Here is a 13260-nt window from a genome sequence, read left to right as displayed (position 1 = left end):
ACGCAAATATGTGCGCTGTCATGGTATGCCGGTTTAATTGTAACACTGGGGAAATATTTAGGAACCAAAAAGCTAATTTCCATGACAGCCTCATAACGAAGCCAGTAATAGAGAAAAAGGGGAGGGGGGTTCTATAAAAACCAGAATGAAAGAGGGGGAGGTGGAGCAAGAAAGAGAAATTGGAGAGACCAGGAGTAAAAAGCGACAGATTTTTTTTTTCTGTCTGGTTTTCTATAAGAGGAACGAGAGGAGATAAGACTAAAAGGACTGTCACTCAGAGGAACAATCCTTCCAGTGTCCCCTCTTGCTCCTGCTGCTCCTCCTCCCTCCTTACCCCCCCCCCCCCCCCCGCCCCCTCTCTCTCCAATTTCCACAGATTCCTGCTGAGATAGAGTCGCTGTTCACAGGAACAGTTTGCTGACATCATCCGCTACATATCGAGCGTCCTGCATTCTCACAGCCCCGCCCAATAACACTGACAGGATGGACACGTACATACACGCATACTCAGGCACAGAGACGTGACCGTGGCTGAACAGCAACTTCTCGATAACTGCTGATTAGCAGCAACACTGATGTCCCTTTTTTTAGGGTTTAAAGAAGGGAGACTAAATCATGTGCAAACCATTTTTCTTCTTGTGTCTGGAGAGTCAGAATGCACAAGACTTCCTTCTTTTCAACTCAAACAGCAATTCTGATTGCTTGCATTATTATTTGACGACATATAGTGTGCATTATATATTTTATTGACTATAAATTTAGCAAAACTAATGTCATTTCTGTAACTTACACTCTGCTGGAGCATTATCAGTATATAAACAGTACAGTAGGGCTCGTATTGAACCCCCAGTGTACTACTTTATGCATAAATACTCCCCCCCCCCCCCTCCCGAAAAAAAAAACCAGTCTTCACAGGAGTTTTGTTTTAATTCTCTGAGATCATCAATATTGAACAGAAATCAAATATCATACAAACTGCCAATGATCACCGATTAGTTAAAGATGCAGCCAAACCCAGTCACTGAGCAAAGAAGACCTGAGTGAACGTGAGTTTAGTATTTCTACAGTGCTAAAGTCTTTATGCCAACAAGTTCTCAGATGAAATTTAAAATAAAAAAACTAAACACACACACATAAACAGCAAAGACAAAAGTTAGTTTCTAGTCAGAATGATTGAATCAATTCTGTTTTTATCAATAAAGAAGAACAAAAGCCTTGATTTCTTTCAAAGATAAATCAAACGTATTGAGATCTGTTGAGCAGCTTTCACCCTTCTGATGGAGCAAACAGGATTAGATCCAGCTCGTTAAACTGAGATAAAACAATCACTGCTTTGCATGCGTTTAGCGTCCCACAATCATTGCATTTCAGCAGACTGTCTCCATCTCCAGAAAAAAAGAAAGGCAATGAGAGTTAACACAGCCTGGCAGTCACCTCTCTTTGTGCCAAGACTTCTCAAACAACTTCTCTATCTTACTCTCTGTCACCAATGGTGTCTGTCTATAAGTGTGCGCAGCAGAGGTCAAGACTGAACCATCTTTTTATGGGGATCAAAGACATATCGCTTGAAATGCAAGTGAATGCTAACAGGCTGAAAATCTGTTCTGGGCTCCTCTTCATTTGCAGTTGCACCTTTGCTCCCACTCTTCCCTTTCTTCTTAGAGGCGGAGGAAAACAGCTGCTTGGTTTCTGGTCGAAGACCCTCTAAAGAAAAACATCAACATCAAGGTCAACTCAAACTGTATTAAAAACTGCATTGATGGAAACACAGAAAACGTTAAGATCGTTACTGTATACTGTCCGACAGTATGAACAGTAGTTGTGATGGCATATGTGATACATGATATGGATCTTTTCAGTTATGTGTGCAGTTGATGTTGTAACAATGTGCTGACCTCAAAAACAACTGATGCCTTCGTGCTCCTGATGTAACTGACGACAGTATGTAGAAAAACCAGGTCGCAGTTGCTCCTAGTTATAATCTACACAGTTCCACATTGTGTCGCATCTATCTGTTAGCTTCTCAGTCATCACTTTCCTCTCATATTGGCCTTATTCTAAGCCATACCAACCCATGCGAATGCTCAGTTTATTGTTCGATGCCAGTTAGGCGTGCAATGCAAGTCCTTCTCTATCATATCTTGTCGTCTGTCTGTATGTCTTTTCGAGGGAACAAACTGAATGCGTGTTTGCTTGCTGCCTTGCACACGGAAGGTAAAAAATGGTCTCAGTTCACTGCTTTACACGCTGGCTGTCTGACCTCACGTACAGCGGCGCCAGCATTCTTCTTGTTATCGTTATGCCAGCGTGAGGGTTGTTATGGTTGCAGCGCAGCCAGAAATTTCTTCTTGTTATCTTTGATCAGCTGAAAATGCCCCGTTCGCCACCACAAAACACGCCCTCCCACACCCTATCACTTGGGTTCAAGTGACACATGAGGATTGCTATTTTGGTTTCTGCCCACAAATGCTGCCAATGTCTTGGCATTTTCCACACACAGCAAAATTAAACTTTACAGGTACTACACAAACTTAAAGCGTCTCTCAAAGCATGACGATTTTTACTTAAAAAATATTTGTCAGATGTGGTTCAAAGTTAATAAGCAAAAAGCATAAAATACGGATAAAAACTGTCTTTGGTGTGAAGATCACTTTGTTTTCTGTGGAGATACGAAGTGACTGAATCAATACAACGACAGCAACCTAATGTATTACACAGTTCTTTTGGGCTTTTCAGTGGTAAAGTACACATGCTTGGAGAACATGTGCAGTGGCAAATATACTGACAGTTTTGTGTCGGTATATTTAGAAAAGTAGTAACAATCAGTAATACTCCGGTCACTACTACTTCTACTCTGTACAAGAAATCTGTGGATAGGCCTCTTACCTATTTCTAACATAACACACAATTATAGGAATATTATCTTAGACTATATGCTCAGCTGAATGATAAAAATAATCATTAGTTGCAGCCCTATGAATAATGCAGGTATGAACAGCTGATTTGAACAGGAAATAATCTGTGGGTGCAGTCTGTGTAAAAGCAGGCACACACATTAGAAACAGACCTGTGCTGGCCGCAGGAGAGCTCATAATATTTACAAGTTAACTTGTGTATTAGAGTAAAAGCATTTCAATACTTTGTTTTGTTTTGTTTTGTTTTTTTTTACACTGAGTGAGAAAGAAACTACTTCAGACTTCCAGCATATACAAACAGCTTTAACCTCCAAACAACTACATATTCGTCTTTTCCTCCTGTTATAAGCTTATTACATTTAAAAATAAAATGTTTCCTATCATGAATTTGTTGGAATCTACATTTTTTCAGGGGGTTTTTTCCTACAGGAAGTTAGATAAGGAACATGTTTCTATTTATGGCCCTTGAAATATATGTGGGTTTTTTTAACATTATAAGCTTTGTCTTTACTGTATTTTTCAGCTTCTAAACATTGCTCTTTAATATTTTGTGGTGTACCATGTGAGAATCAGAGATATCCAGAAGTACATGCAGTTTGACAACTGAGCAACCAGAACAACAAGAGCAACCAGAGGTGGTTGAGGAAATCTGTTTGATCAAGGAAAATTGTTGCTTTTGAGAATATGAGGACAATACATCCCTTCTAAAGCTGAGAAAAGATTTAGTAGAACTGGGATGCTGAAACTCCTCATTGCATAAAAAATATTGAAAACCAGGATTCATTACTTTACATACGTATGTCTGTACATGCCGCATGCTGATGTTAAGTTTCTGAACCATAAAGGGGGCATTAAGAGAGTTTGTCATCCTCCATCTTTGCTGTTGAACACATTAACGATCTGTTTAGACCTGTGTTTAAAATGATCAACTGCTAATCTCTCTTTTAGTTATACTAAAAGAGCGTGAAAGCAACCATAGCAACCTACCTTCTGTGCCTTTCGAGACTCTGGCTGGTCCTAGTAGATTCCTAATAGGTTTTTAGTGGCAATTTTTATCGCAATGATTTACTTGAACTGATTAACAAACTGGCAAATTTAAATTGAATTTTTAGCATGGATGGTGACAAGCTTTTCAGTCCAATCATTTATTATCTGTTTTAAGACCAGACAGTCTCACCACTTCAGAGGCTACTAACATCATGAAGAGCACAGGTGAGGCTATCCAATTTCTACACGCAATCAACATCGCCCACAGAGATCTCAAGCGATTTGTCATTGGCTTATCATACTTATTCATAAGAAATTTACTTTATTTTTCTTTCAACTGAGGGTGATTTAGTTACTAATGTTGTAATCATATCTTTTTGTTAGATTCCTGAATACTCCCAGCAGCCAGAGAACTTACTGTATTCCTGAAAGAGACCCGGTGCCCCCCTCAAGCTCACAGACTTTGGCTTTGCCAAGGAGACCACCTCACTTAATGATGTTGGTAAGAATCTGTATGTAAAGCCATTAAAAAAGTATTCTTATACAAAATATGATGGATTCACTTGAGGGTTAGGAGTACAACTGCTCAAACAGATCATAACCCATCATTCTCTGTCTTATACCCCTGAATGTCTCATGTTATGTTCCTGCCTGAAGATGTGCGTGACAGTATATGTAAGACTTTTGATTATGCAGGAGTAAGGCAGCAAAAAGGATGTAGGTGAGGCTCTCTTTCTAGATATTTTTGTTTTCTCTTCCCTCCTGGTGTGGAGTCGTGGGTTTTGAGCAACAGAAGGTAAAATAAACACTGATCAGGCTTCCCCCGGAACACGTGCAATCCCCAGAGGAATCCTGGGAATGTGGCTCGGGATGTCAGGCCTACCACTTTTACCACATCCTGAAAACTGTCCGGTGAGCCCCAAAAATTCAAGGAAAGACAGAGAATTTGCTCCTGATGTGAGCACTGATGAAGAGGGAGAGACTGTTATGTGCAGCAGAAAACATCAGGGTAGTTGTTTCACTAAATCCTTACCTTGTACGCGAATCTTGAACTTCCCGCTCTGGCCAAACCCACCCTCAATGACACCAGTTTCTCCTGTGGACAAGGTGACCTTTAACCCCACAAAGAGCTGGAGATTGGTCTCCTTCTTGAACAGGCTGCGGCCAATCACAGTGTAATCATCGGTTACCTGGGCACAAGAGAGCAACAATGATGCAAACAGTGTGCAAGGCAGCGTATGATCTAATAATTCATTTATTGCTCATCTTGTGGTGACTTAATCCTCCGTCACAAAGAGCTGATCTGTCCCACATCCTCATCAATTGCACCGTCCAGCTGCATTCTTCGAGTCCCGCGGCCTGGCTGTCTCGCACTCTCTTTTCCATGGTTGTGCACTTAATGGCATATTTGCTTTTATTTCTCGATTATCATCCATCACTAAGTCAATATAACCCGCTGCTAATCTGATAACGTGAGGGCACCGCTCTGTCTCCAACTCGCCCTCATCACCAGCTCTTCCTTTCTCTTCTGCTTAACCCTCATTCATTCTTGAACATTTGACCCTGATGTATCGCAAGCGTGACTGATGAGCTGATAAAAAAAAAATACAGTTGCTGTATACGTCGTTTGACAGACCGTCTGAATTGTGGCTGTTCGAGTTCGTCATATCTCAACAATGCCACTAATGTGTTCTTTTACCAAAAGGACATTCTTTAAGTTTGAAGCATAACTGCTGCATTCTGGGAGACACACGAGTGACAACGTTAACGTCACACGACCACCATCTGACCTCGTGCACATGCTGTTCTGCTCCTGAGTTAGCGAGTGGAGCTGTCAACAGCCTGAGGTGCTAAAGCAGGAAACTAATTCACACACTTGAACCCTGACCTGAATCTGCCTTTCTATGAGGGAAACATGCAGAGAAGCTGCACACACAGAATGTAACACACAGAATGACAACAGCTATTATCAACATCACACTTAGTGTGAACAAAAATTTAAATATAACTTGTTAAGTTTCTGAAAAAATGACAAATCCAAGTTAAGTCAGTTAGATGTTTGATGAAAACCACAGAGAGAGCGGCTCGGGATTCAGGACACAATGAAAAAGCAATCACACAAATACGAAAATAAAGGTGGCGAGAGTATGTGACAGAGAGGAAGAGAATGAGAGCGAAAGACGCCCAGGCAGACAGAAGGGAGAGTTAGGCTAGTTCACAGTGGATGTGGATATTCGTGTGCCACTCAGGTGTGTCCAAACAGCGCCAGCCTCTGACAGCTAGACAGGACTAGTGGCGTCAGGCGGCCACCCACGCACACCTCTGTCACAGCACATGCTAAGGCATGCATACCCATCCCATGCCTCAAATATTGCTCACCAGAGCTGCATATGCATGCTTGTTTGTGTGTACGTGTCTGTTTATGAATATACAATAGGGGCTCTGTCTGCGACACGCTCCAGTGCCACCAGCAATGAGAAACATCCAAAGATTCAGAGCACGCAAAAGGAGCGCAAGGTGACAGAGCGGGCAGAGATGCAAGGAGCGGACTCCAAAGAAGGCTGAAAGGTCACCACACTGATCATTTTAAATGAGAGACAAACTGCTGAGCGTGCACTCACCCTCTCCACCTGTCCCTCCTTGTGCTTGGTTTTGTAAATGCGCAGACGAGGTAGATCGGTCTCAGCGTAGTTTTTATCTTCAAACCCCTGCAGCAGACGGCCCTGGAAAGCCAGCCGGCATGCATTGGCGTGGATGTCTGTATCTAGCTTTGAGCCAATTACTAGACAGAGCAAAGGGCACGTGACTGGCCGCTCAAACTCCAATAGAGCCCACTGCTCTGGGTCAGGCCCCAAACTCCCCTCTCCCTGACCAGTTACATATTCATCCTGGTAGAAGTACTCCCTGTCGAAGGTGAACGGAGTTTCCAGTGAGCAGGGCTCTGATGGAGGCGGCTTAGAGTCTGGAGGGGGCTCTGAGGCACCCACAGGTGGCAGGCCAAAGAAGGTCACCTTTGCCATGACTGTCTCGTGACCCACTGTGATGTGGAACTTGGCACGGGTGGACAGAGAGCCCTTGAAGTAGCCTATCTTCCTTACAGAGATGACAGCTGCAAAGAGCGTGCGCAGGGATTCAGGGGTGCACACCACACCACGCTCCAACAGTTTAGGGTCAAACTGTGTTACGCACACACCCACCCGATCCCCCTGCATGGCCCCAGACACGGGCTTCCGAAACATCTGCACCGACTTTATCTTCTTGGTCACCTGATGTCAGAGAGCATAGAGAAATAAATAACACAGCTCAAAACACATTTAAATACAAACAATAAAGTTTCCTCATGTAAACGTAATAAGAGACTGAGATGTAACAGATACAAAGCTACAACTGCAAAACTGAGAAGGAGAAAGCATACTAGGGCTCTACAGTAAAGTTTACAGCTTAGAATTTAACTTCCTATAGGTTCCTTTTGAAAGAGAATAATGTTTTATATTCCCTTTATCATTTTTATTTTTATCAATGTTTTCATTTTAGAGGTAAAATTTGAAAAACAAACCCAGAATACATGTAGAGATTAAAAAGAAATGAAACATCAGTTATAATAGTTATCATTTTCTCCTGTACTCTGATATTTAAAACACACAAAAACGCCCTTTAACGGAATTTTATCAATAAAACATGCACACATGTAAACAAAAAGCTTGTATAAGTTACAGTTTAAAGTGCACTGTTCATCTCTAAAAGATAAGAACTATTTGTCAGCATATTAGCTTTGATAAATGCAAAGACAAATAATTAAACTTCTTGGATATTTAAAAAGTCCCATTAAAGTGTAAAATATTATACATGACTAATTTCTGAGAAAAGGACCTGAAGAGTAAAAATCATATTTGAATATATATGAAGATAAATAAGACACTGATTGAAAAATAGATGCCAAGCTTTGTTTTGTTACACCAAATACGCATCTCCAAAAACAGGTGAACACATGGATGATTTAAAGGTGTCCAGATGAGCATCTATGTATACGTATATGTCACACCACACTCTCGATCCCTAGCTTGACACTGAGAATTTCATGGTTGTGTTTGTTGCCTATTACACAGACAAAATCACCCGTAAGCTGGATTGAGGCTCCTTAACAAGTGGCTATCAATCTAGCTATATGCTGCCTCCAAGAGGTGACCATGATGACTGCACACAAGACCACTGAGACATGCTCATAGTTTGCATCTGGTCTAAATTACCCAACTCCTGTGCTCCCAGTCCACCCCCAGTCCCCCCATCCTTCCCTCGTACTAAACTGACACATCCTCTGATCCCAGCCGGCAAGCCGTCCCTTTTTCTGCCCACAGCCAACTCAACTTCTGAACTTCCGAAACTGCGGTTCCTTCGAATGTTTTTCCACTGCTCGGGAATGTTTCGTGCTTGTACATATCAGAAATTCCAAATTTGTGCCCATTTTTTTGGAACACACCTTTAGCACTGGGATTTCTACAGTGTCATTAATGGCCAGTGACCCCTGCAGGATGGTCCCAGTCATGACTGTTCCTTGACCACGGATAGAGAAACAATGGTCCACAGCCATTAGGAGGTCACCTCCAGGGTCTCTCTTTGGTAGGTATGTCTGTTTCTTCAAAAGCTAGAAGGAGAAAGCACATATTCAAAATGAAATACAAAAAAGACACTCTAATCGATTTGAAAAAATATCTGAAGGTCACGTCTATGGTTTCGGACACATACAAGCATTAATGAGATCCATATCTTGTCTTCATTAATCCTGTTTTTGAAGCTCGGCCTCTTATGTTGACAGAGTTGATCCGACTCAGCAGTTTTTCACACTCCAGGAAAATGTACATTAACTCTCCAGAGTACCATCCTTAGGTTACGTTTTATTTAGCTTTATTGAACACTTGACTTAGTTTGACCAGTAAAATCAACCAATTGTTTATCGAAATCAGTGAGCAGTAAAGAAACTCCACGTTCCAGATGTGCCTGAAGTAATGTTTCCATTACAGTTTGACCACCAGAGAGCACTGAGCTTCTTTTCCAGCTGTCAAATGTTGCTCTTATTGCATACGTTTGTCTCTTCAAAACAATGAGGAAAATAAAAAAATACTAACAATAATGGCTTCAAAACTATTTATAATTTAGATACGCATAAAAAAAAGAATAGCCTAAAACATTATCATCACATTTTTATCTCATGGCAGAACTACAGACAAGTGTTGACAGCATTTATTTACATTAGTTAGAATTTATTTAGCTATGGCTCCTTGTGGATTATTTAATTTTCATGTACATCCCGTGAGCCAGTGGTGACACTTAATGTGGCCCACAAGTATGTGATACTCAACCCTACAGTTCATGATATACTGTGCTCAATGAGACACAGGAAGCTTTACTTCCCATGTATAAAAGGTAAAATTTACTCTTACATTTTATGCATATCTTTTCTGGCTTTGTGCTTTTAATATGTTTTATATGTTACATATTTAATAATATTAAATTTTTAGAATATTTGTCTTATTTTCTGTCTTTTATGTGAAGTGTTGGTTTTTAAATGTGCTCTACAAATAAAGTTATATTGTATTGTATTACTCTTCCACTCACTTGACTGAATGAATGAATCAGCACAAAACAAAAACCTATCAACATAAATCCAAACTCAGCAGACACATTCTAAATAATATCTAAAAATGTTTCACGCATGTTAACTCACTGAATTTGGTACTTTGAGAATGTGTGATTAAAGAAATACTTGCTGTGACCAACTCATTTTTAAGCACATCAATTAAGTAATCATAGTAAATTACTGATCACTCATTTATTATTGACTAACTAGTAACAACAGAGTGGAACCAGTCTCTTTTACCTCTATTAACTGTGGCACTCCCTGTGGCTCCTCTGTGTCAGGAGCCTCGGGACCCCCTGGCTTTGCTGCTACGGCAATCACAGGACAATCCTTAAATCTGTCCGACAGAAAAACAACAAGGTGGAATCATGTCATGCTTCAATGTTTTCGTTTTTGTTTTTTTTTTTTGGGGGGGGGGGGGGGGGGGGGGGGGGTTGTTTTCTTTAAAGCATCACTGAAATATAAGCAGGCTGAGCAGACTAACTCTGGACACAGAGGGAGAGATATGAAGTGTAATAAATGAGGGAGCTGACATGAGGGTTAGACCTGTGATTACTGCAAGTGCTTGGGATCCCCGTAACCCCACTAATGTGTGGCTCTACATTATGCAGCTGTGTAACCCAATTATCATTTTAGATATAATTGCAGACCTGGTGCTTTCCAGTGTTTTGTGGAGTCTCTTGGTCATTTTCTCAATGGCACTTTGTCTCTTGTTGGGTGGCAGTAGGTCAATCTTATTCAGGACAACAACCATGCGAGGGCAGGTGAGCTCCCCTATCAGCAGACACTCTGCAGTCTGAGTCTGCACCCCTTTCACCACATCCACCACCAGCATCATCAGGTCGATGATTTGGGCACCTAGAGGAGGCAGATGTCACAGAGGTCAAAGAAAAGTAGTGAGCTGAAGGGGAACAATGCAGTGCTTTGTGTTAAAGGCATTTCAGCTTTCCTGCTCTATAAAAAGATGCAAATGCTTAGAGGCTATGTAGCCGACAACAGCAATGCAAACAGGAATGGACACGGACACCCAAAAATAACAGGAGAAAAAGAGGAGAAATAAAGGGAGGGGGTGCACAGAGGCAAAGAGAGAATAAAAGGCTAGAGGGTTGAAACTGGAGCCGCAGCTCACTTGGTTGTCTTTCCTTTCCCTCTTTCTTTTCCTGATTTTGGCAATCTCTCTTTCCTGTGCTCGCCCCACTTGGGACTACAGGGGAAGTTTAATATAGACCCCAATCCACACACAATTTTGCTCCTCCATAATCTACAGCATGTGCCACCTAAATGGCTCTTGCATTTTTTTTTTCTTTTACAGTGCTGGTCACACAACGCAAATGCATTTAGTGTTTAATGGGCTTCTAAAACAACCTTTTATTGTTCAGTAAATAAGAAAACAGGACTTCTTGCTCTGAACATCTGCAAATCCTAAAGTTGTTTCTCCAAATACTTCCAACCTTTAAACTCAACATACTTTCAAACAAGCTTTGAAAAAAACAAAACAAAACACACACAGACCCACTGAGGCGTGCTGAAAAAGAGAGGGCGCCCTCTGCTGGACAACAAATTGAAGCTCAAATGTAGCGAGGATGTAGTTACTATCCTATTAAGGCCTGTTGACTGCAGCCCTCACAAAGATCTGAAAGAATGATCTGTTGTGATTGATACAAACATACTAGTCTGATAATGTACACCCTTACACCAAACACTGTCAGTGTTTGTGCTACTGAAGGCATCCCAGACATGTTTTAATGTTTTTATGGACATACTGTTAAAACTTGTTTTGTACAAACTTGTTCATTCGTGACTGATCAGCACTAAATCTTATGATGTTCCAGCACTTACTTTTTCCAATTTTCATTTGATGGTTATATATAAACTTGGGTGATGTTGTGACTGCCTGTAGTCCACTCTGTTTCAAAGGCTATTTCCCAGTGAGTCAGTCATAGTCAGTCAAATATGTGTAAAAGAATTTGTGAATTCTGAATGTTTTTCCTGCATAAATGCCTTTTCTGTTCATCTGGACATAGCGTTTTCAGTGGGAGAAACATTTCATCACTCATCCAAGTGAATTCTTCAGTCTCAGCTGACTGCAGGTTTCCCCAATCTTATAAATAGTACATTTGTATAATGATTGAAACTAGCACCATTGAGGGAACAATGGGCTGGGAGGTCAGTTCCTTGATCAATTAATATGCAAATTCTCATGACAACAACCACTGATCAAAGCCCATTGATCAATGACCATGAGTACCATTTACAGGGAGTTGGGGAATGGCTACAATTACAGCATTGTAAGATGGCAGAGATGTACCCTTAGGCCCCCTCCTCAATTCAGAGATGGTCTTTCCCTTTTCACGTAAAGGGGCTCCTTGACTAAACGCTCAAACCAGCATTCCTCCCTGTCCAGGATGTGTAAATCCTCATCACTGAAAGAGTGTCCACTGGCCTGTAGGTGTGAATAGACTGCTGAGTCCTGGCCTGACGAAGTGGCTCTTCTGTGTTGTGCCATCCGCTTAGCCAGAGGTTGTTTGGTTTCCCCGATGTATAAATCCTGCCAATCCTCCTGGCACTTAACACTTACACTATATTTCTCTGTTTGTGTCAGGGGACAGATCCTTGGGGTGGACCAAGGTGCAGCCACTGAGACGTGGTGTTTTTTAAAAAATGCCTCACTTGGATGAGTGTTGAAACGTTTCTCCTTCTGAAAACGCTACGCCCAGATGAACAGAATCAACTTTTGGGGATTTACTTACCTGGATGATTGAGCATGCATCAATAAGGAAATTATGTGAAATTGAGGTTTATGAAGGTATTTTATGTCTGTGGTCTCACATCCAAACTTTTTGTACCCAGATTCCTGCAAGTTATTTTATTGCCCAAGAAGACAGCATGCAGTCACATACACACACAAAGTAGATTTAACTGACTGCATATTTACATTTTCTGTAAATATCGCGATAAAATCGTTGTTGTCATTTCTTTTGATAATCCTGTATTTAAAATGGGAAATCGTGACCCTCCTACATCAGAGCTCACCTCCAATGATAGTTCGAATGAGAGAAGCGTGCCCCGGACAATCCACCAGGGTAAACTGGAGGCTGTCATATGGCTGCTTCCCCACGCTGTCCCGCAGGTGATCGGGAAGATCCACAGTGAAGGAGGAGAAGCCGAGGTCCAGAGTGATGCCTCTCTCGCGGGACTGCGGGTTCTTGTCGAAGGCGGCAGTGGACGCGGTGCTGCTCAGCGCCCTGGCGAGCGACGTCTTCCCGCTGTCGACATGTCCGAGCACGCCGACGTTGAAATTTAACGTTTTCGTGCGGGTGTCAGAAGATTCGGACATGTTGTTGAACTCTTACCTGGAGCGCGTATTTTTCTCTACTCTGGGAGAGACGCTTAACTCGGCTCCAAAAACAGACAAAAAGCGGGGCTAGTTTATGGCCACAGACTGCGCTTATTTAGCAAAGCCGCAACAAAATATACGAATACTTTGTGGCTTACAGCGTGTGGTTTAGTAATAAATCTGACATAACTTTCGAGGAAACTGTTGAAAGTCTTCCCTAGTGTCAGTGTATTCTATCCCAGGGACAACATGTTAAGGGGGAACTGTTTTTTATTAGCAGACAAAAATCATAAAAGGAAAGTGATCACTCATAATAGCACTTTAATCACATCTTAATTTTGAAATTATTAAAACCCGTCCACCTTTTTTATTCCTGCATTTATATT

General features: G+C 41.5%; 1 protein-coding gene across 2 annotated transcripts; it reads right to left on the bottom strand.

Moving 5' to 3' along the window:
* Nucleotides 1-908: 908 nt before the first annotated feature.
* eefsec (eukaryotic elongation factor, selenocysteine-tRNA-specific) lies at nt 909-13126 on the bottom strand. Of its 2 annotated transcripts, XM_076883993.1 has the most exons (8): nt 12891-13126; nt 12571-12803; nt 10188-10395; nt 9778-9874; nt 8380-8544; nt 6524-7168; nt 4936-5092; nt 909-1704 (listed from the first exon to the last, which is right to left on the bottom strand). In XM_076883993.1, the coding sequence occupies exons 3-8, from the start codon at nt 10373-10375 to the stop codon at nt 1523-1525; spliced, it is 1434 nt and encodes a 477-aa protein (XP_076740108.1). In that variant the 5' UTR covers nt 10376-10395; nt 12571-12803; nt 12891-13126; the 3' UTR covers nt 909-1522. The 2 variants fall into 2 exon arrangements, with proteins under 2 accessions (XP_076740108.1, XP_004544933.1); XM_004544876.3 differs by having other exon boundaries at nt 12571-13126.
* Between the last annotated feature and the right edge of the window lie 134 nt (nt 13127-13260).

The sequence above is a fragment of the Maylandia zebra genome, linkage group LG5 (genome assembly GCF_041146795.1).
Source record: "Maylandia zebra isolate NMK-2024a linkage group LG5, Mzebra_GT3a, whole genome shotgun sequence".
NCBI lineage: Eukaryota > Metazoa > Chordata > Actinopteri > Cichliformes > Cichlidae > Maylandia > Maylandia zebra.
The sequence above is the reverse complement of the archived record's forward strand: the minus strand, read 5'-3'. Positions and strand labels throughout refer to the sequence as shown.